We start from the raw sequence: 21,685 nt of genomic DNA on the forward strand, positions 1-21,685 counted from the left end.
ATAAGATCTAAAATGTGTGATTAGTATGATGCACCGTCAGTCACATGATGTTCCGATCTCCTTCACCGTTCCATCAAAGTTGTCATGATCCAGACTCCAATTAAGGGTGGCAGCACCAACTGAGAGAACCGGATGGCAGCACCAACTGAGAGGCTGTAGGAGAAGAATGTCATAGATCTTTGTGATGTCTCAAAGACCCATAACAACAATGCTAGATCGGTTCTGTTGCCTAAGGTTGATGTATATTATTTGATCAATATGCTTGCTAATTTAACCGTCTGCACTGAGTACCGCTTGATAAAAGGTCGAAGAGATGCAAAGGCTGCCTAAAGCCGTTGCTAAGCTGGACCGTTGGTGGAGATTGACCTCACACTTAAGTTAGACGTTTGATAGATAACAAGTAGATTCCAAACATCTAATTGAATTGCAGCAACGGCATGAGTCTGAAAAATTACACTACTGAGGTAGAAGAGAATCTATAATACAATGTAGATTTATTAGCTCTCATGTGATTCTCGACGGACCTTATATATCCGCTCATCCCTTGCCTAAGACTCATTCACAGGATAAGAGATCCTTTTGATATTACAAAATAACATCATCTGTTCATGAGACCTAACATTTTCCAAATATGGAAGGGAATGTTAAAAAAAAAAAAAAGCTCAATGCATCACAAATCCTAACAGCAATTGTTTGATATGATATATCATTTGCTTTTGCAAATTCCCATACTCTAAATTCTGCAGGAAAACTTCCCACCTTAAAAAGACAGTTCTGCCAGAAAGGAAAAACACAAGGAACATAAGCTTGCATTTCTCCCCATATTATTCACTCAATCAGGAGACCCAGCATCTTCAAAGACTACTCAGACCACCGGCACGCCCTCTCAAATTCTTGTTGCTCCTTTCGGCACAAGTCGAACTCATTGGTATTGTAGTACATACAACCAGCATAAGCATCCATTTCCTTTGAGCATCTCTGGTGAAGCCCTTTCAGCCTGCAGGTAATAGCCATAAAATGGATATATAAGAAGTAATGTATGGTCAGACCACAATGACACATGCGAAAATTAAAATTGACAATAAAAAAATGGGAGTGATCTGCTGAACTTGTAACCTAATGTATCTTCCTGCCTTATAATCTGTCATCCTCTGACTTTTGTAGTAATGTTTTTAATAATATTTTCAGTGATGGATCACCTTTTTCTCAGAAAATTGGAATTTGAAAAAACTAGAGTAGAACTCAACAAAGCAAATAGAGGATTAAACGGTGCGCTCGAGAAAACAAAAGGCAAATAGTTTTCTTAATCATAGAACTAACAGGATTGCTAATAACGTACTTGTGTTTCTTTCCTTGTTCTATTAATCATCTAATTAATATCACTATAAAATTGAATTCACGTGTGAATATTAGAATTTCCACAAAAAAGTGCAAACATTTATAAGAGGGAATAAAGTAGCTTCTTTTTTTCTCTTTCTTTTCTTTCAATAGATGGGAAGAATTTATAGATGCAGCAGCATATCTAGCAAAGGGATTTCAGATGGAAATGAGGAGATCGACAAGCTTTATCTCATTTGTTTGCAGTTGAAACAACAAAAACCTGCATCTGGAGTCCAGACCCCTGCTCTCTTACAATTAAGGACATCCTATCATTGAATACAACATCGGTTTAGCAAACCAAGCATGTGGTACCTTTTTCACATGGACATAAAACTGACGTAAAGAGTGACAGCTAAGGGATGACTTAATTCTAAAACTAGTATTTCTCATATTCAAAAGTTCTAATGATAAAAACAGTTGCATGCATATGTGACAAGGAATGAAGTTTTGAAGCCTTTTAAGAGTTACATGGCACCCATCTGCTCCCAGGAGAGAGAGAACCTATCCCCTCCCCTTCCCTCCCCAAACTAGAAAATAAAAAGAAAAAGGGGGAAAAAAATCTGAACTCCACACTTACAGCCCTTAAGCATCTATCCAAGGTTTGAAAGCCAACTGGCCACTTGGTTCTAAAACTGTATCTAAAAACAAAATTAGTAAAGCTATTACTCAACTACCTAAGTCCTAATATGCTGCTCTTGATTCCAAATATGCCAATCATCATTGACCATGCTGAGCAAGGGCATACAAGCCTGCCTCAATCAAAATCTGCATCAATCCTCTCCCATTTGATTTGTTAGTGGCAGATCCTCTTGTACAGCCAGTGCTTCCATACATACAGAACTAGCTGCCAAAACTGATCTTGTATAAATAAGGATAGGATTCCCTGAACAATCTTTTAACACTTCTCCAATATCAGCTCTTGCTTCATCCCTTCTCATGATCAACTGGTATTGAGTTTAACCCAGAGGAAATCTCATTTGTGCTGCTCAAACATTTTCATACTATAATTTGTATACTCCATTACCATTGCCACGACTATCCAAGCAATAATGTCAGTATTTCCTAACCGGCCATTCAATTGAACTCAAGGATCTACCTATGTAGTTGCATCCTTTTATTTTGTATGATCCTGTTGATTTCTCCAATTAAGTCAATCTCTATATGTCCTAATATTTTCTTATATCAATTATTTATTAACTTTCCTCCTCTTACTCCTGCAGGAACTGGCAACCCTCTCTCTTAACAAAGCACACACTCCCTGCTCTCCCCCATCACTGTATGTTTCACAAAGCCATGTTATGTTTCCACTCACTTCTATGCATATTCCCATCTCATAATTACATTATGATCAAATTTTTTCAACCCTCACATAAACAGAACTAAGAGAACTGCACCAGCCAAGCAGGGACCACATATACATAGTAGTGATAATGATGATGATTGTGATAGTAATAACAACAATAATAATAATAACCAATAACAACAACAACAACAACAATAACCAATAACAACAACAACATCAATAACCAAATGAGAATTACAAACATCCATACTTCCCCTTGCATGCATTGCACATGCCCAATTCTATTTTATCAATGGAGAATGATCTCTTTCAGCTTTACTCCATGTTTTTAGAATAGCCCTTTTTGTCTCCTTTCTTAATCTGTTAAGATACACTCACAAGCCATACTTTAAAGTGTTTTCTGCAGTGTGCTTACGAACACCTTAGGAAATGCTTCAGACCTCCAGAATGTCTGCCTTACTAGCTTAACATCTAAAAACACAAACTAAAAGAAGGAAGGCGACCATGGACCACAGTTAAGCATTTAGTTGCGACCAATGCAAGATAGGTTATAATTAAGATTCAAACAAAATTTCACCTTTGAATGTCAACTGATCCCAAATTCACTTGAAACTGAACATTTTCAGTCATTCAGAGGTGCTACTTTGAGCAAATGTCACATGTTTTAAGTGGACTACAGGTCTGCTGTTGTTCCTTACCTTCTACCTCGGTTTATCTTTTGCTTCTGAAAACTTCTTGTGGATGATCATGCCAGTTTATTTGCTCAACTAGCGCTTTATATCTGATGCTTCATTAAAATGGCTTTGCGTGAAACATAAGTTAATATTTTAGCCCCTAATCATTACCGATTTTATCTTGACATACGACAAGAATAATTTTTTTTTTCCAGAAGATTAAAAAGTTTAAATTGGATCGTCTATATTGTATGACAAATTCCGAAATGGTTCGAACATTGAGTTCCAATTGATCAAAATTAAATTACATATACCCAAAAACAGATAAATAACAATAATAATAAAAAAAAGAAATTTTAAAAAAGGTCTGCAGAAAATAAATAAAAAATCCAACTTTATGATAGTAAAACTTCATCTACCTATTATAAATCCAACAGAAGAATCAGGACAGATAAAAGCGAGATTCAAATGATTCCCCACTAAAATTCGCAAATAAATTTGAGTTTAAAAACAAAAAGGCCCTTTCTTGGAATGCTCACAGATTAAGGACGCAATGAGTGACCTCCCGGCCCTGATCGAGGCATTTCTCCGGGTTGGGGTCCTTCTTCTTGCAGCTGAGGAAGGCCGCGTTCTCCGACCGGCACCGCGCCCCGATGTGCTTCGACGACGCCATCAGCACCGCCGACGTCGGGATAGGATTCCCCACAGCATCCACCGCACTCGCCATTTCAATCCCCTTCTCTCCCACACGATCTGAACCCTAGAGACGATAATAAGGCGGAAGTGGAGGAAACTCTCTGAGATTTATTAGTTCGGATTAAAAGGATCAAACATTCTCTCCCACGCACGCAGATCAGGAAGGAGGGTTCTGCACAACTTCTTGGGCTTGGGCTAATGGTTGCTGTTTTGTCTTTGGGCCGGGTCAGGGATGGACCATCGTTCTATGTTTAATCTTCTGACTCAAAATTTTATTTACTGCCATAAATGTCGATTACTGTTCAATTAACCGGCTTGGGTACCGTTTGACATGGCTTTACATTTTTTATATTTTGATAAATAATAAATAAAAAAATTGTTTCTCTTTTTTATCAATGTTTATAAATATTAATTATTTTTAAAAATAATTAACATATCTACAACTATGTGGTAGTTGTAGATTTGTAGCAGCAGGGTAAGGAGATGGTAACGATGGATAGAGACGGCGTTAAGGTGGCAATGATACTGATAATGACAATAACAGAGATGATGTGTCGTTGGTGGTGATAAAAATATAATTTTTTTATTTTAAAAAAATTAAAAGGAAAAATTTTTTAGAAAATAAAAATAGCAATACTAGATATATTTTTAGCTTGATTTCTGTAATTTTATTTTTAAAAACTAAAAGAATATACGGAATAAAACTGATGCCAAATAAATTCTTAATTTGCTAGTGACAGACACATAAGTAGGTCCGTGGTGTTAGCTGAGGCCTGCACACCTCTCAGCAATCCACTGGCTTCCACAGTAGCCAGCTGGTGAATTATTTGATGGGTGATCTCTAGCTTTAAAAAAAAAAAAAAAAAATCATACGTCGATTTTGATGGTCATTTTATATCAACTCATTAACATTGTACAGGCTACACACTAATACACAAGTTTGTATCAAAATAGGTTTAACTTTGTGCAGATAATTTCTTTTTTTTTTCGAATATAAACTTTGTACAAAATAATTGCATACGTAGACATTGAACATAAACTGCTGTAAAAAAGTTGTTAAATAGCATTGGATGTTAAATTCTTCCTTTTTTTTTTTTTCTAAGACAACAATTACTGCTGGGCATTATGGAGATAAATTTGAGTTTATAGGGCATTGATGAGGCGAATGGGACATCAATGGGACAAATCCTCGCCAAACCAATCCAGCAATCTGATGCCCAGTAAGAGGTAGGGTTCGATTTGTTTCCTGAGAATTAGTCCAATAATATTCTTTGGTCAAGTAAGTATAGGCTGAGCCATATCCAAAGTCTAACTTAACTTGTTCATGTGTCTTATTTTCTGAAAATCTTTATTTATCTAAACTAATATTTTAAGAATAATAAATTAAAAAGAACTAGTCGAAAATCCCCGCATTGTGCGAGACTGGATGTACGAAAATAATTTTTTTTTTAGATTTGATCAGATTGAAAAAAATATATATATAAATAATAAAATAATATTCATTCAAATTTTTAAGATCACTTAATATTCTCAACTATTTATATAAATGATTTTAATTGTAAAAATATAATAATATCATATATTAATAATATAATTTAATATAAAAAAATATTCTTTTCATGTGATACAAAATTTATTTGAGAAGCTGAATTGACAACACTCCAATACTCTTTCATAGGGCATTGTTATATATATATATATATATATATATATATATATATATATATATATATATATATATATATATATAAAAGTGATAACAGATTTGATTCCTCCCATTATGTTAGGCATATATAGATAACTTCTATATAGAGACGAATGTGATTTATAGGTGGTGGCAAGGTGTTTCGGTCATGTTGACTCCAGTATCAAGGAAACTTATCCTCAATTCAAGCTGGATCTGAGCCCTATCAGGTCGGAGAAGATTGACCAGAACTTGTTAGCTGGTCAACTAAGTCGAATATAATTTGTTGACCTAAATTCTGGAGGAGGTGAGGGACAGTGGATTATAAGTAAACATCTTTAGGATTGAAAGTAGACGGGCTTGGATTCCGTCATAGTTTGACATAAATGCAAATACAAAATATATTCAGCTAGAGAACTAAAAGGATTCACACGCTACCAACATTAGAGATGTGCATGCCATAGGGATGTACATGAGGAGAAGTGTGTCTTTTGATCATCTGTAATTGCACTTCCAATAAAGGTTTGTGCTAAGAAATAGCCTAATATATGGTATTCACTTCATCAACTTTCGTAGCCTCTCAAGTCACTTGTATGAGTGGGTTACATTGTATGGTAACACCTGACTACTTGAAGCAATTTATCACCAAAAGAAATTAGGGAAACAAAATGTTTATAGTACTGGTAAATTTGAGACATACCGTGCTGGAGTAGCTCAGTTGGTTAGAGCGTGTGGCTGTTAACCACAAGGTCGAAGGTTCAAGCCCTTCCTCTAGCGATTAAATTTTTAACTAGGATTTTTACTTAAAAACATTAATAGTTTTTTTTCTTAAGATGCAAAGTAATTTTTTTAATTTCAAACAAAATAAAGGTATCAAACCTTTTTTTTAATGAAATATTTTTCTTAAAACTTAAAATAAAATAATTTTTATTTCTTAAAATAAACAAAATAACTTCTTCAATCTCAAACAAAGTAAAATAATTTAGAACACCAATTAATTTTTGAAACCAAGCATCTTTTTAAAAAGCTAAAAATAAAAGGTTTGATTTCACAAAATAAATAAAAATAGCTTTCTTGATATCAAATAAAATAAAATTTATTTAAAACAAATAAAATGAATACTATATTTTGTTTTGTGTACTTTTATCATATTTTAAATATTCAATACAATGTTCTTCATGCATTATACTGTGTCATTTATTAGGTTGGTCATCATTATACCGTGTCATTTATTAGGTTGGTCATTCACCGTAGTTCCAAGGAGGGAATTTATTTTTGATTTGCCTCTCCAAAATACATATTTTTGTAAGGGGGAAGCGGTGAAGAATATTAATTTTTTAAAACATATAAATATCTATACTAAAATATAATTAAAATAATAATAAATAACCTATTGCACCATTAACATAATTATAAACTTAAAATGAACTAATAATCTAAAATGAAGTAATCAAACTCTCTTCCTTCCGCCAAATTTGCCTATCGACATCACAGCGCCGTCGACTTTGGTATGTGACACCAAATATTGTGTACCTTATTAAAATAGAATATTGAAATAGGAAAAAATTGCAAAGGCTCCATAACCGAACTCCTAGGACCCTCTTCAAAGGGGATCTGAATTAGATGTCAACACGTATAATTTATTAGTTTCAACAAATAGCTATCTTTTAGAAACTACAATAACTACTGCACATGAACACTTATAAAATAACTACCCTTCATATAAAAAGTTCTTTTTTTAGCAATATATATATATATATATATATATATATATATATAAAGTTCATTAATCCTTAAATCTAATCATAATCTGGAACTCATATTTTTTAGTTAAAATAACATAATAACATGCCAGCACTAGATTTCACATTAGAAAACATAGCAAGGCCACGCCTCTCTTAGAAACACACGATGCATAATTGCATGGCAGATGCCTAGTGATACATTTTTTTATGAAAACATAGGCAAGAACAAAGCTTTTGGGAGAATAATTGATATTATGTAAAAGAGCTGCTTATAAATAGTGGTCCTTAATTTTTTTTTTTTCCTCTTTTCGTGAAGAAAAGGTTCTTAAGATTCCTAGGTCCAAAAGACCCCCTAATTGTGCCCTATGTTGTTCTGGTCGTTCAACTCTACGTAAAAACACTCCTGCATTTTCTATTTGCTAACAGGAATGGATTCCTTGGTCTCTGGATCACTGAATACTTAAAGTAATAAATGTGAAAGGAAAATAAAAGTCTTCTTACAAAGAAAGCTTATTACATCGTATTTTAGAGCTGAACTTGATGGTACAACGCAAGAAAGAGCACGGGGCAGAAAGCTCATGAAGAAGACGATGTTCTGTTAGCCTCCATGGCTGAGTTGAGCTCTTTTACAGAATCACAGATATTTAAGTTTGAATACAGTTACAAAGATTTAAAAAAAAAAAAAAAAAAAAAAAGAAGAGCAAATAATGTAAAATATAAACAGAAGAAAATAGCACTAGAATACAAAATTTTCTGCCAGTACTCTCTAAAGCATTTACCAGTACAAAACTGAAGCAGTACGCGCATAAATCTCACAACAACTATAGTATTGACGAACCTCCAATTAAGAGCTGCACTTCCAACGGTCAAAACATATCCATGACACCCTCCCCCATTTTCTCCAAGTCTTCCTGTGATAAGAGTGTCTTTCTGCCACCAGTACCTGCCTTATCATATGGTTGGGCCATCCTTCGAAGGAACTGCACCAAAGTAAAAATAAAATTGAGTATTATAAAAATATAATTAATAAGATGGACTCATTATCACGTGTTTTAAGATTCCTCATCGACATCTTTAAATATCAAATTTGAAATTATGAAAGAAGGCTAGCAATAAATTCTTCAGAGAAGATATAATAATATTTATGCACGATAGAAAATGCAAATGCAAGCCAGCTTTAACTTGCCAAGCAACCGCTGAGTTCTAGAATAAATAACAATGAATAATGGCAAAGACGTTAAATTGTTGGAAAGGGCGTTCAGTTTAATGGAAATACAAATTTAATAATGAGGTAGAAGTCACCACCCAGTGGAGGGTAACTTAACTCTCATTGATAACCATGAGTTTGACATTTTCATCAAAAAAAAACCATGAGTTTGACATTGGGAATCGTTAGGCTCGGAGCAAAGATTCGAATTTCAAAAATAAAGCAGAAATTTTGCAAAAGCATATTAAAAAATCAAAAAAATATAGACTCAAAGAATGTTAAATTATTGTTATATGAACATATATTTATCTAGAGGAGATGCCATAGCAATTAACGACAGCACTGAGATCATCACAACAACAATAATTAACATCATACTATCCAAAAGTTTTTCTTGAATAACTTGCAAATTGTTCATGAATAGATATAAAATTCACAGATAATTAAATACTCTAGTCTCTAGATGAATTCAATTATTCAACATGATTCCAAGTATATATTGACACCTCAAGGCTATATAAAAGGCTTCTATCCGCCTAACCATAAAGGGATCATGGCCAAATGCGACTTACCATCTAATATGCGAGTGAGAAAAGCCTGTAAGAGGCTTTATATATCTCACACTGCTACTTGAACTCTTTCATTATTCCTAGTTGGGTTCATTAAAAAAGAATCCAAGAGAACATCATAAATTACTCCAGATGGAAAATTAATTAAGTAAATGGATGACAGGTATATGATTATGTTCTATCAAACTGGGGACCATGAGATTAAGACATTATTAGGGAAAATTGCTCTTTCAAATCAGAAGGTGGTTGGGGGTGGGGGAAGGGGGGTGTGGGACATCTTATATGGAGGAGGTTCTAAGCTTTCTTAAAATGTTTGGTCTAATGTAAGAAGCAAACATCAAAACCCAAGTGCTCTGATGCCATAAGTATAGATTTAAAAAAAATCAAATCATGCAAGCAGGAATTAGCTTGGAAATATAAAAGGACGAGCTAGTGCAGAGACTAAATAAAGAATTATCTAGGGAATATAGAAAGCATGAACCAGCACAAAAATTACCTAACACAGTTCAAATCATGATATTGTTTATTTATGCCACTGAATGCATAAGTTATGCCCAAAGAACACACCTCACGTGCAATATGCAAAGCCATGTCTGTGCTAAGGTTGAGGTGTGCATCACGTAAGTGTGACAATATCCACCCAGGCAATTTAGAGCGTTTGTCATGGCGACTATACCTGCATACAAAAATTCATGATGTCAAATTGGAAGTAAACAACTGTTGTGAACATTTGCAGAGAATAGCATTCTTTTGAAAAAAAAAATCCTCATCTAAACATCAGGATTTGCAGAAACCTTGCTTTTAAATTTCATCACAGATCTCAAATTTTGAATGTGTCAAAACACTTAAATTACTAGCCACAAACAAGCAAGCTTTCTAGAGGGTTCTCTTAGCGGATTCAAATCATCATGATTATTGTTGACAACTGAATCAAAATTAATTCTCAATTACAAAATATCCCTCCACCTATACAAAATGCTGTAGATAATATTTAATTTGTATTATTTACTCTGTGCGTGTGTGTGCATGTCTATATATGACAATTTAAGACTTTATCTGATGAGAATACTAATTTTAATACAAAAGTGAAACCATAAATAGTCAATATTCTATTTTTTGGTCCTACCACAGGACATAAGATAATATTTAGTTAATGCAAATTGAAAAGTTAAATGCTCATAAAAACACATTAAGCAATACATTGCTGAAGATCGACTAATAGATAATACAACGGATGCTCCATTCTTCTTTACCTCTTCTAGTTGACGCAAGACTTGGTAATAATCCTTACTTTCAGAAATAATTGATACAATTAAATTCCAACCACATACAAATTTTGTTTACCTATAAGCATGATGCATTTAGCAAGACGTTTATAGTTTTCATCTTATAAAAGTGAACCATATCAGAAATATTAGGCAACTTTTTCTTTAGAGAGAGAGAAAGAGAGTCTTAGGCACTCTTTTGGGTTGCCAAAGAAAACGAGAAGGGTCAATTGAGTCCCCCACTGGAATGACTGTCATTTTACATTTGACATCTTTCGACTGAAAATTTTATACCCATTTCTTGAATTTCCATGGCCATATTATGTTTAATCCCTGGCATATTCGTACGTAAAAACCACAAATAACTGGGTTCAGAAACAAGTTAGTGTCAAACACAAGCCTGTGGACAAGGCTAAACTAAAAATGCTCTGTCTGTACAGGGTAAAAACAAAATGGCACTAAAACAAAGGACGAGGTGTTAAGTTTCCCAAGCTAACACAAGTGATAGGTGTAAACTAAAGCAACATTACCTCTTGTCAGCAAATATCATCATCCCATAATCTGCCTTGGAGCGAATTACTCGGCCAACACATTGCGCAGCTTGCCTCTGCAGAGCAAGATGTGAAAGATGAATGCCTTAATTTATGATAAGTTTACTGGAAAGGATAAATGACAGTGACAAGATTGTACATCCCAATGAAAATCAATGATGGACAACCATACCAATGCATCAAATGTCAAAAAGTCACCCTCCTTTATCTGGAAAGTGTTGCGTAAGTACTCTAACCTGGCAATCAATATCCTGCAAACGACAAATTTTAACATGATGAGCCATATAAATCCCTAAAGATCGTAACTAACTAGACAATTTGTACCAGGAAAAGCCCTGATTTTAATCATAATGCCAAGCTAAGCATGTTTTAATATTGCAAGTGCAAAGAATTAAATAAGATATGAACACAGCTCTAGATTCATTCATATCATTTCAGCTTGTAATTTTTTTGCCTTGGAGATGCATATGGTTCTCTATCTCAAGAGTATTCCTACCTTACCCAAGTTTTTCACAAATCTATGGGAACCTTGGAGGATTTCTCTCGGTTCCATGACCTTAAACTGTGTAGTCAGTAATGTAGGTCTCTTTAACTCCCAAGTGTTCTGGGTTTTACGGTAGGCCCCTTTATTGCACAAACCAGGTTATGCAATTCAAGTCAAATAAAGTGTTGCTTGCATAATTTACAGAGAATTTGATTGATCAGACCATCACTCAAGAAGCTGATCAAATATTTAATTGCAAAATGGTCAATTATTTAATTGCAAAATGGAACAAAAAACATATCTTGGAAGGAAAAAACAGAAGCTCACCTACTAAGAGTGTACTGGAAAGGAACACCAAACATGATCACTAGTCTGCCATAATGTCGATCAAAATCTATTCCTTCAGCCACTTTTCCCCTGAAATGGTGACTACATGCTTAGATTAAGCAGGTTTAAGTAACATACATTTAGCTAGCTCCTTATGCTAAGCTTTTTCTTTAGAAATAGTCTTGTATTACGTATGACAAACAGGGATTGTGATTATTCAAGGACAGAGAGGAAAAAGTCATTTTTGCAAGGTTAAGAACTAGAAAGGAAAGATTGGCAGCATCATTTGGCTGCACCCAGTAAAAACTTTTATTTTAAAGAAAGTGATCTAACTTTGAACATGCAAGTCAGAGTAATAGAATGTTCAAGAACAGATGACAAAAGCAGAACAGTCCTTTACAAGGTTAAAAAGGAAAAATAGTTTCATTGCATCATACTGCATCTTAAAAGTAACACTATGCGGTTCTGGTGTCCTACTCAAACAAGTCCATCTTTAATGGCAGGAAAGGCCATTTTTTAAGCAATATGATCAATTTCAAAGGACATACTGTTGAAGTCAGACTCCAGGAAGTAAACTCCTGCTTTTACCTTATAGTTGTAAATTTCAGCATGAATTATTTTCATAAGCATCATTTTAATATTTTCAATCAACATTATGTTTGTGATCATGGGCTAGAAATGTGACATTTATTACTATAAATAAGGTTTTAAATCCCGTAGAACGAAGGTGTCTGTATCGATGGAACCGGAACGGGATGCCCCACTATTCCGTCCCATCTTGGCAGTTGTCCCAATCATGCATCCCATATCTTCCCTTTCTCTCCCCTTCTTCTTTCCTTTTTTCTTTTCTTCCTTCTTTTCTTTCTTTTTCTTCTATCTTCCTTTCTTTCCTTTTTGTTTCATTTTCTTATCCCTTTCTTTCTTCCTTCCTTCTTTTTTTCTTATTCTTTCTCTTTCCTTTCTTCCTTCCTTTCTTTCTTCTTCTTCTTCATTTTTCTTCTCCTGCTTTCCTTTCACTTTTTTCTTATCTTCATCTTCTTTTTTTTTCTTTCCTCTTTCTTCTTCTCTCCCTACATAGATGGGTTTCGGAGTCTCGATCCTCTTCCGATCTTGCTTTCTCACAGAAACGGGACAGAACGGCCGGGACGCCCCCCGTCCCGTCGGGATGTAAAAACTTGACTATGAAGATCTTATTACGCATGTTCATGCATCTCCATGTATTGATAAAACATCTCAAGCATATAAACGCCCACTATGATGGATAATTATCTTACATCCCATCATTTATCTGAAAAAGTGGAGAAATTTGGTGGTGGCAGAAGTTAGGAGAACAAACAAGGTGATGATGACAGAAACTTATGTTGAAGAAACTTTTGTTTGATTTCAGTTTTCTGGTGTTTATTGTAAGTTTTATGGCTTTCTCTTTTTTTTCCCTAGTTCTTAGTGCATATTTTCCTAGGGAACTGAGAATAAAATATCCAATTTCAAATTTGAAGCCCTAGATTAATCATGATGTCACAACTCAAGTTGATAGTGCCATTGAAGCAAGTTCAGGAGTCGTGGGGCCCTTTTATTGAGCCAACGCACCAAAATAAAGAAGGAAAATGGATGGACACTCATGGGCCCTCTCTCCAAAAGAACCCTAGGAGCCAGCTTTCATCTTCTAATCTCTCTTTTGCTCAGAATTCTGTTCCTTTCTCCATTCCACCCCTCTTCCTCTCTCTCTTGCCTCCAATTAATCTTATCTTTCTTTTCAGACCATATGTGCAAGCTATTCAGCTCTTTCTAAATTTGATATTCATTTCAGCATAAGCAAGTTGCTGCATCAAGTCATCATTATAATACAGAAAAGTTAAATGATGCCGCTGATAGAGGGATAAAGATGGAAGCTTTATTGGATAATCAGTCACCTCCATCAGATAAAATATTTGATATTTAAATGTAAAGTTCCAGGTTGAAAACATATTATAATTTCCCTTCCTGTTAAACCTTGAAATTTAAGCTTATGTAGTATCATCACTGTATAAATATAATTCTATGGTGTGATTTCATATAATAAATTACTAAAATCATGCAATATAGAAGATGTCCAAGATAATGTATGATGCCTGATTTTTGTAACTCAGTTCAAAACTTATGAACAGTCCATACTATGTCTAAAAACTGGTATGCCTGGTTAAACTAAGACTCTTTTTCTCCCCTAATGAGTGCACAATGTATTTTAGTTTGCCAATTGAGATTGTTTCAGCAAAAATGAACAAGATGAACCCCTCTGCTGAATCCCATTGCCAAGGGTTGTGGTTTGAGTGACAATAGATGTTGTTCTAGGAACTAAAACTTTCTTAATATGAATGCATAAATCCACGTGACTGAATTGAGTAACTGCAGTCCATGTCATCACATGGTTATACATAGTCAGATCATGAAAGCAGCGTCAATTTCGACTGTGGTAAGATAAAAATCAATAGTAAGATCAAGTGACAAACATGAGTCATGTTACACAATTTTTTCATGGAGCAGATACAATGCCAACAAATGTCATTCCAACTGCATCAGAGTCTGAAGCACAAGAACCATGATTTCGCACAGATAAAAGGCTTTTACTCATTGAACCAAAGAGCATATATCAATCAGCTGACAAACTCCTGTCAATCCCCTTATTTGGCAATCCAGCATCATAATTGCACGTTTGCATGGTCCACATTGGTTATAATGATGATATAAGAACAGCAGAACCATTCTCAGATCAGTTGACTGCCAAACTGATGCATTTCAGAAAGAATGTTATTAAGACAGAACCAGTACCTGGCAACAGAAAAGAAGACCGCACCTCTCCCACAGTCACAAGCCCTACGATAATTATCAAGAGCCAAGGTTGTCTCTACTACATCCTGAGTTTCAATGAAAACTAGCTTGTGCTGCATCACATCCTGCAAAAACAATTCATAAGTGTCATACTCAAGCATGGGTTTTTTGTAGTATCACATGCATACAATAAGATGAAGGCCCATAATGAAGAAAGTAATATCACAGGATGAAGGGGCGAAAAATATAGAATTAAGTACTAGGAAATAATGTACATTTAGAAAAATGTATAACCAGTCCCATGAACATTAATGGAATGCATAAAACTTGGAAGGCTATTAAAACTATATGTTCCCCATAACAGATTCTAGCATCCATGGATGAACCAGATGAACCTGCCTGGATTACAAAAACTTAGGTAACCTAATAGTTAGGCTAGCCTACTAAAGTCTCACATCAGCTTTCACATTATCATAGCCACATAAAGGGGGTTTATCATCTGTCCTTATTAAAATCCACCAACCATGATAGCTTTTCAGAACCCCACAAAGATAAAGTTCTCCACTAATATTTGACATGATCACATTAAATATATTGAAGGAGAGAAAATCACAATTTCTAGTAAAAGAAAAAAAATAAAGTCAACGAAAAAAAAGACAACATAGAAACCTTACATTGTGTAATAGTGCATGCATGATTAAAAATAAAAGATGGGAAAAAGGCACCCAAATAATCTTTCAAGCTTTAGCTTATCTTAAAAATCAATAATTTACTCTAATTGCGAATTAAGTGGTAGCTCGGTGGTCACATCCCTTGCTTACACATTCCTTGCTTGTAAGCAAGGGTCAGGGGTTTGAGTTTTGAGTGGTGTTATCCCTCAAGTATTTTGGCCCCAAATTAATTTCGGGAATTTTCCCAATAGACTTGACAAGAAATCCTAGGTTCAAGTTTTCAACCAGCCAAGGTACCAATGATGTGGTGTACTTCTTACGTGTCTATTCCTCTCGCTTGATCCTTTCATTCCCATAATCGAGTCTTCCATCCAGCCTCCTATTCTTTATAGTACTTTTGATCCCATTAGATGAACTCCTTTGCTTTGGCATATAATGGTTAATTGGAAGAAAGCGATTCTGCTCCACTTGGATGTTGGTCAGTTTCAGCCGGATTCCTAGCTACAGCTAGATGGATGTCATTATCCCTTCTGGTTGAGTCCCCATATGGCTAGACCGACTGTGATCGCTTGACCCCAGAACAAGACTCCTTACAACTTGCATCAATAGTAGCACTGAGCAACCGGATATTGATTAGAAAAGACAGCCCAATGAGCCCGCCCCTCTAGTGATTGTGATAAAGAGCAACTAGACCTGACCTACTAATAATCATCTCATCTAGCACGAAGCAAAAAAAAAGATCCCCCCTTCCTTCTCAGCTCCTCCCCCCGCCCTTGGATGATAGAGGGGGAGCCTTGGCGCACTGGCAAGGTTGTTCCATACTGAGCTAAAGGTTACTTGTTTGAAACATGGAAATAGCTTCTCCACATACGGAGAAGGTTGCTTCATATGACCCTCCCCAAACCCCGCAATTGCAGAAACCTCATTCTCTAGGCTGCCCTTTTTCTAATCAAAAGGAATCTTAGGTTTCTTAAAGCACTTCCTCGGTGCTAGTTTAATTGACATGAGCATAGTATAGCTGAGGTAACCTCATTAAAGCATTCCATTACAAAATAGAGCTAGATCCATCACTAAGATTTGTTAAAATTGTAATCTCCTGCCATTGAACTACATTGAGAATAAAAGCTCACACAACCTTTCAGCTTTCATATTCTTAAAATAACATTCAAGCATGATACATGCTTGCAGAAGAACAAGTATCTCTAAGACTGAACCATATTTTGATCTTGTGGAATGTTTTATTCTCTTCTTGTCCACCATTACCAGGTGAGTGGAGAGTGCAATGAACGTTCACAGACAACAGATTCTTTTAACTTCTTAGGTTCTATCTTCAAAAAATAAAGAGATGGGTAAGGATGTCTAAAATAAGAGTTTTAAAAGGTTGCAATGTGTTTTCAAGGTGTTCACAATTGTTGATTTACTAACTGTTTTAAATAATAATACTCAACTACATAACCAACAATGCTATTACCATCAATTTGCTGGGCAACATCGAGGTTGAAAGGTCATAAGACAATGCAATTTCAGTGAGAAGTTCAACGTTGGTGTTTTGCAAAATTAGGTAAGATAAAGCTAGATGCAAATCTTCAAAAAGTAGCGAACCTTTGGAGATGGTTGGTCATTGACCAAAAAAAAAAAAAGGGAAAAAAAACAAAACCAAAAAGATGCAGACTACCAAAAGGAGGGACTGATATTCAATTAAAAGGATGAAATAAATGTGAGAGAAGGGGGAAGACTTGGAAAGGAAGAGTAAAAAAGGGATCTGGATGCATTCTTTTGGTTTGGAGGATTTGGCCTTGGAGAGGAAACCGATTGGTAAGGAGGATCTGTTATATCAATCCCAAGGTCTGCCATTTTCTGTTTATACTCGTTGATATCAGCAGAAACCCCTTATAAGCAACATGTGCAAATTCCCTATCATTATTAAGCCAGTATAGTCTTTGTGCTGAAAGGAGGAAGCTGAGGAACCATTTTGTCAAAAACCATGTGACAAATAAGCTAAAGAGTATACTGATAGTCAAGAGAGAAAAAACTACCTGTAAAATTCCCATTTCATTCCAACTGTTGACAATTCCATCCATATAAGAGTAACTGACAAAGAAGCAGACAATGCCATCTGGGACAGCAGCAACCATTTCCAGCAAGAGCCGTCCATAGTTCCTCACAACACCAGGATCACTACGCATATCAAACTTAGTACTCACAGGTAGCTGATCACTGAAAATTAGCAAATGCAGTTTATTTTAGAAATTTGGCATAATAATATTAAAGCAAGTAACCCAAAGAAGAATGCTTTGTGTGCATAGTAATACGTATGTGCTAAAGCAAAAAAAAACTTGATAACATGTCCACACTAATTTTATGAAAAAAAGCTTTTCTGTGCATATGCATATGTTGCAAAGTTTCACAAAAAGAAGCAACAATTTATAGGCGGATTAGCCTCAGATATACTAGACTTGCTGATATTGAAGCCCAGCAAAAAATCGAGCTTGTTGTGTAATACCTTCCACGAGTCAGAACCATGGGACAGATGCAATCCCTTGTCAACGACATCGTGAAACTCCGACTTATGACTGGATTAAAATTTAAAAGGCGAGGATAGAGATCAATAGGGCTTAGGGTTCCTGAAGTTATAATAACCGACTGGAAGCGATCGAAAACAGGCTTTATAGCAAGTGAGGCATCATGACAGCTAAGCTGCATCCCAAAGGTAATGAGTTAATAAGCCGGGGAAAAAAAACGTCAGTAGATGATATATTGCAACAGAATTGGAACAGCTCAATGGCACACCTGCAATACAGGGTCTGGAATATGAGGCATTCTCTCATCAAAGGGTTCGATGATTATAGAAAAACCTTGCATGTATGTTCCAACTAGCGTTGCAAAGTCACAGATTGTTTGAATGTGTAAGAATTCATCTGTGTCAGTTATTTCAAGCGTAAGCATGAGAGAGTGCAAGCGGTCATAGCAGAATCGAAGCATTTTCTGATCTATTCCAGCTTGTGAACTGACTGAAGCAACAAAATCAACAGGTCTTTCCGTCTCAACATTCTCAGTTTGCAGGCGCCCTTTCAGATACTGCACCAGTCTTCGTAAGACAGACAGGAAATGCTCAGCCCTCCGGATATTTCCAGGCACAGCCTCCTTCAAAATGTCATCAGGCAAGGCAGGATTTGCAAGCCATGCATCCGTTACTTTTTGATACATAAACGGACAATATCAGCAGCAGATAGTAAAGTTAAAAAAGAAGCATCCAAGCAAGAAATTGAAATAGTAAGAAACAGTACATACAGGCAAGATTTCCTCTCTGCGCCAAACCCTCTACAAGCCGATTGTATTCTGCACGCAGTCTGCTAGCATCTGTGGCCTTGAACCTTCCTACCAAATTAAGCATCCATTAAAGTGCATAATCATTCATTCGAAAAATAGAGAGAAAAATCAAGAATAATATAACACTAAATATGAGTCAAACAAACCAGATCTCCGATTATTTATTCACGTAGGCAAGATTCGCTAATGAAAAGTTATGCTTTATAACAATACCGTTCTTGGAACAAACTAGCGAAGAATGTTGGTGGATCTTTAAGCTAAGTTCTATCAATTCCCATTCCGGGGGTTTCTTGCCTTGCCTAGTCAAATTTGGGCTAAAGAAAGCATCTTTCATATTCCCTAAGCGATCCCTATTACTTGAGGCAACAGAGGAAGCATTTTACTAGCCTAATAGCTCAAAAGCTGCAATTTTTTGTCATCTTGATATCAAAGAAAGAGTTGGATCGTTTTACCTATCGATCTCCTGGGCCATGCGGTGGAGGTTGCGGGTGGCCCCATCGAGGGTCTGGCGGCGGACGCTGACGCTGAGCGCCTCGATGCAGACATTATCTATGTTGTGCGCCTCATCGAACACGACGACGCACTCCCGCTGCATCTCCCGGGAGATGATCCCGGCGACCTTGGGGTCGAGCAGGTACTGGTAGCTGTACACCACCACATTGGCATACCGGATCATCTGCCTCGCGAGGAAGTAGGGACACCACCCCTTCTCGCGGCCGAGGGCGCGGAGGTCGCCGAGGGTGTACACTCCAGGTGGAAGAAGGACGGCGTCGGGGCCGGAGGAGGCGGCGCGGTCGTAAGCCTCGAAGAAGGGGCAGGTGGGTACGGCGCCGGGGGGCTGCTCGGCGGCGGCTGCGCGGACCCAGCTGGCGGTGAGGCGGCGGCAGGCGGAGTCGACGGAGTCGCGGGAGGCGGAGGAGAGCGCGATCGGGTTGACGCAGAGGTTCTTGCGAGAGGAGAGGCCGAGGGCGAGGGATCGATGGGTGGGGGGAAGATGGGAGTGGAGGAGGCGGAGCTCGGCGAGGGTTTTCTCCATCTCGTGGACGGTGCGGGTGCAGTAGAGGAGCTTGAGGGGAGGGGAGGGGCGGGCGAGGGCGTAGGAGGAGATGAGGGAGAGGAGGGCGACGGTCTTGCCGGTGCCGGTGGGCATCTCGAGGAGGCAGTGGCCGCGGGCATCGAGGGCACGCTTCAGCTCCACCATGTACTCGTACTGCTCCGGGTAGATGTAGTCGTAGGGGAAGTACACCGTCACGTCGTCGATCAGGAACTTCATCTTCGCCGGCGCCGATCTTACTTCGGGTGCCCCTTCCCCTGGAGCTCGCACGTTTCCTCTCAAAGGCCTCCTCTCCGATCCAGGTGATAACTTGCGGTGGGGACTTGGGAGGGTTTTATAGGTTTGGCTCCTCCCGGGTGGGGTTTGAGTTGCAGTCATATATGAGTTTGGACTTGACTTGAGAAGGATATGGTTTTGGGTCCATCATCAGAGAGGATCCCGGGAGAGACAAGGAAAAAAAAAAAAAAAATATATATATATATATATTATAGGTGACTTTATGGTTTGGGAGCAACTCCACATTCTTATAAGATGATATCTATTTATAAACAAGCGAGTAATGCTGCAGACCAGATGTCATGAATTTTTATAATAATTATTTTTTATTTTTTAAAAAATTTATTTTCTGATTTTTATAGATATATACAAACTAAATTAGTATAATAAATCTGATTCATCAAAAAAAAAAAAAAAAAATCTTGTTCAACATTTAATTATTGAAGGTTCATATTATCTGCATTTTTATCTTTTAAAGAGATAAAGTAATGATCAACTAATTTAACAAGATCACTGCTGTAAAATGATAACTTGTTGTGCAACCCATGATGCCTAGAGGTCATGAACACTGGAACTCAATCTATCCCCAGAAAACAAGGGGTAGTGAATTCTGCTCCTGATTCCTAACTCAGCAGTCAAATCTATTATTAATAAGCCATCATTTGAGAACAAGTCATGAAGAAGATATCTAACTTTTGAGTTTGAAATTAGATTTTGCTTCCATGCAAATATTATCTTATCCTAACCTGCAATAGATGGATATAGATAGGTCTGTATTGCCTTAGTACGATCAAAGCACATCGAGTACAGTTCCCTGCTGCTAAAGTAGAGCTGATGTCAAGTGGTAGAAATCGGCACCTCAAACCTTGCCTCATATAAAATATCAACTTCCAAAATTTAAAGATTTTGAATCAAGAAACAAGATAGAATCCTGATTTTGAAATTAAAAAAAACCTTCAAATGCAACCTAAAAAATTTAGATCAATAGGATTTTGCAATGAAACAAGGTTCTAACGGACTCACCCAAAAAAAAAAAAAAAAAAGGGTTTTAACGGCAATCCCGCAAAATGGGGCAAGTCAGGTTTCCCATTCCTGAACCGTGCAATAGGCCTAACAGTAGGCAAATGCGCCCATTCTGGCTCCCAAAGAAAACAATTCACCCTCTACCAAGTAAGGCTTGATTCGCGATGGCTAAGAGAAAAATTCAGTGCCATACTGTTCCAGTAAATGGCAAACTTGCATTTATTTTCATGCATCTTAGACCCGGGTAATGACGATGGGCGAGTCTCCCTCCATCTCTTTGAAAAATAAATGCAAAAACTCTTTCATTTGGAGTGCTCCATAGCCTAATTTACGTTAAATTCCTTCCTTACTCTTTCTTTTGTTGCTTCAAGAAACAGGATGGAAAGGTTACCATCCAAGATTGAACTCAAACGAGGGAAATCTGTAAGTTGAGATAGGACCGCAAGTGGATGCATCTAACCCACTTCAGATCTATAACCAATCTGAAAAGAGTTCAATCTTATGAAGCACAGACATACAAGTCTGGACCTAATTTAACCCCGCATTCATAAAATAACTATTAACCATCTGGTCTGATCCGAGAGGTAATGGATTATATTTTGATTTAAATTTTTGACCTGCAACCAAATATGGTTTGGATT

The 21,685-nt window shown here is 36.7% G+C and overlaps 2 protein-coding genes and 1 non-coding gene across 3 annotated transcripts; 1 reads left to right on the top strand and 2 right to left on the bottom strand.

Moving 5' to 3' along the window:
* Positions 1-475: 475 nt before the first annotated feature.
* Positions 476-4,184, bottom strand: LOC105039799 (NADH dehydrogenase [ubiquinone] 1 alpha subcomplex subunit 8-B). Its single transcript, XM_010916075.3, has 2 exons — positions 3,897-4,184; positions 476-997 (listed from the first exon to the last, which is right to left on the bottom strand). Exons 1-2 carry the CDS (start codon positions 4,082-4,084, stop codon positions 862-864), a joined length of 324 nt encoding a protein of 107 aa, XP_010914377.1. The 5' UTR covers positions 4,085-4,184; the 3' UTR covers positions 476-861.
* A 2,256-nt stretch (positions 4,185-6,440) lies between these two features.
* TRNAN-GUU (transfer RNA asparagine (anticodon GUU)) lies at positions 6,441-6,514 on the top strand. Its single transcript has one exon. It is a non-coding gene; the product is annotated as a tRNA-Asn (tRNA).
* Positions 6,515-8,202: 1,688 nt separating this feature from the next.
* Positions 8,203-20,076, bottom strand: LOC105039800 (general transcription and DNA repair factor IIH helicase subunit XPD). Its single transcript, XM_010916076.4, has 11 exons — positions 19,144-20,076; positions 18,653-18,735; positions 18,152-18,555; positions 17,865-18,058; positions 17,398-17,578; positions 14,691-14,815; positions 11,886-11,975; positions 11,247-11,325; positions 11,054-11,130; positions 9,826-9,934; positions 8,203-8,462 (listed from the first exon to the last, which is right to left on the bottom strand). Exons 1-11 carry the CDS (start codon positions 19,962-19,964, stop codon positions 8,349-8,351), a joined length of 2,277 nt encoding a protein of 758 aa, XP_010914378.3. The 5' UTR covers positions 19,965-20,076; the 3' UTR covers positions 8,203-8,348.
* Positions 20,077-21,685: the final 1,609 nt, after the last annotated feature.

The sequence above is a fragment of the Elaeis guineensis genome, chromosome 1, assembly GCF_000442705.2.
Source record: "Elaeis guineensis isolate ETL-2024a chromosome 1, EG11, whole genome shotgun sequence".
NCBI classification, from domain to species: Eukaryota; Viridiplantae; Streptophyta; class Magnoliopsida; order Arecales; family Arecaceae; genus Elaeis; species Elaeis guineensis.

What these genes read in the sequence shown, in the direction of transcription:
- LOC105039799 (XM_010916075.3), bottom strand. Translation starts at nt 4,084, where the DNA reads ATGGCGAGTGCGGTGGATGCTGTGGGGAATCCTATCCCGACGTCGGCG. An exon ending in ACTCATTGCGTCCTTAATCT is followed by an intron (nt 998 to 3,896) that starts GTGAGCATTCCA and finishes TATTACCTGCAG; the next exon opens with GCTGAAAGGGCTTCACCAGA.
- LOC105039800 (XM_010916076.4), bottom strand. Translation starts at nt 19,964, where the DNA reads ATGAAGTTCCTGATCGACGACGTGACGGTGTACTTCCCCTACGACTAC. An exon ending in ATGGTTCTGACTCGTGGAAG is followed by an intron (nt 17,579 to 17,864) that starts GTATTACACAAC and finishes GCTAATTTTCAG; the next exon opens with TGATCAGCTACCTGTGAGTA. An exon ending in ATGATATTTGCTGACAAGAG is followed by an intron (nt 9,935 to 11,053) that starts GTAATGTTGCTT and finishes TTTTGTATGCAG; the next exon opens with GTATAGTCGCCATGACAAAC.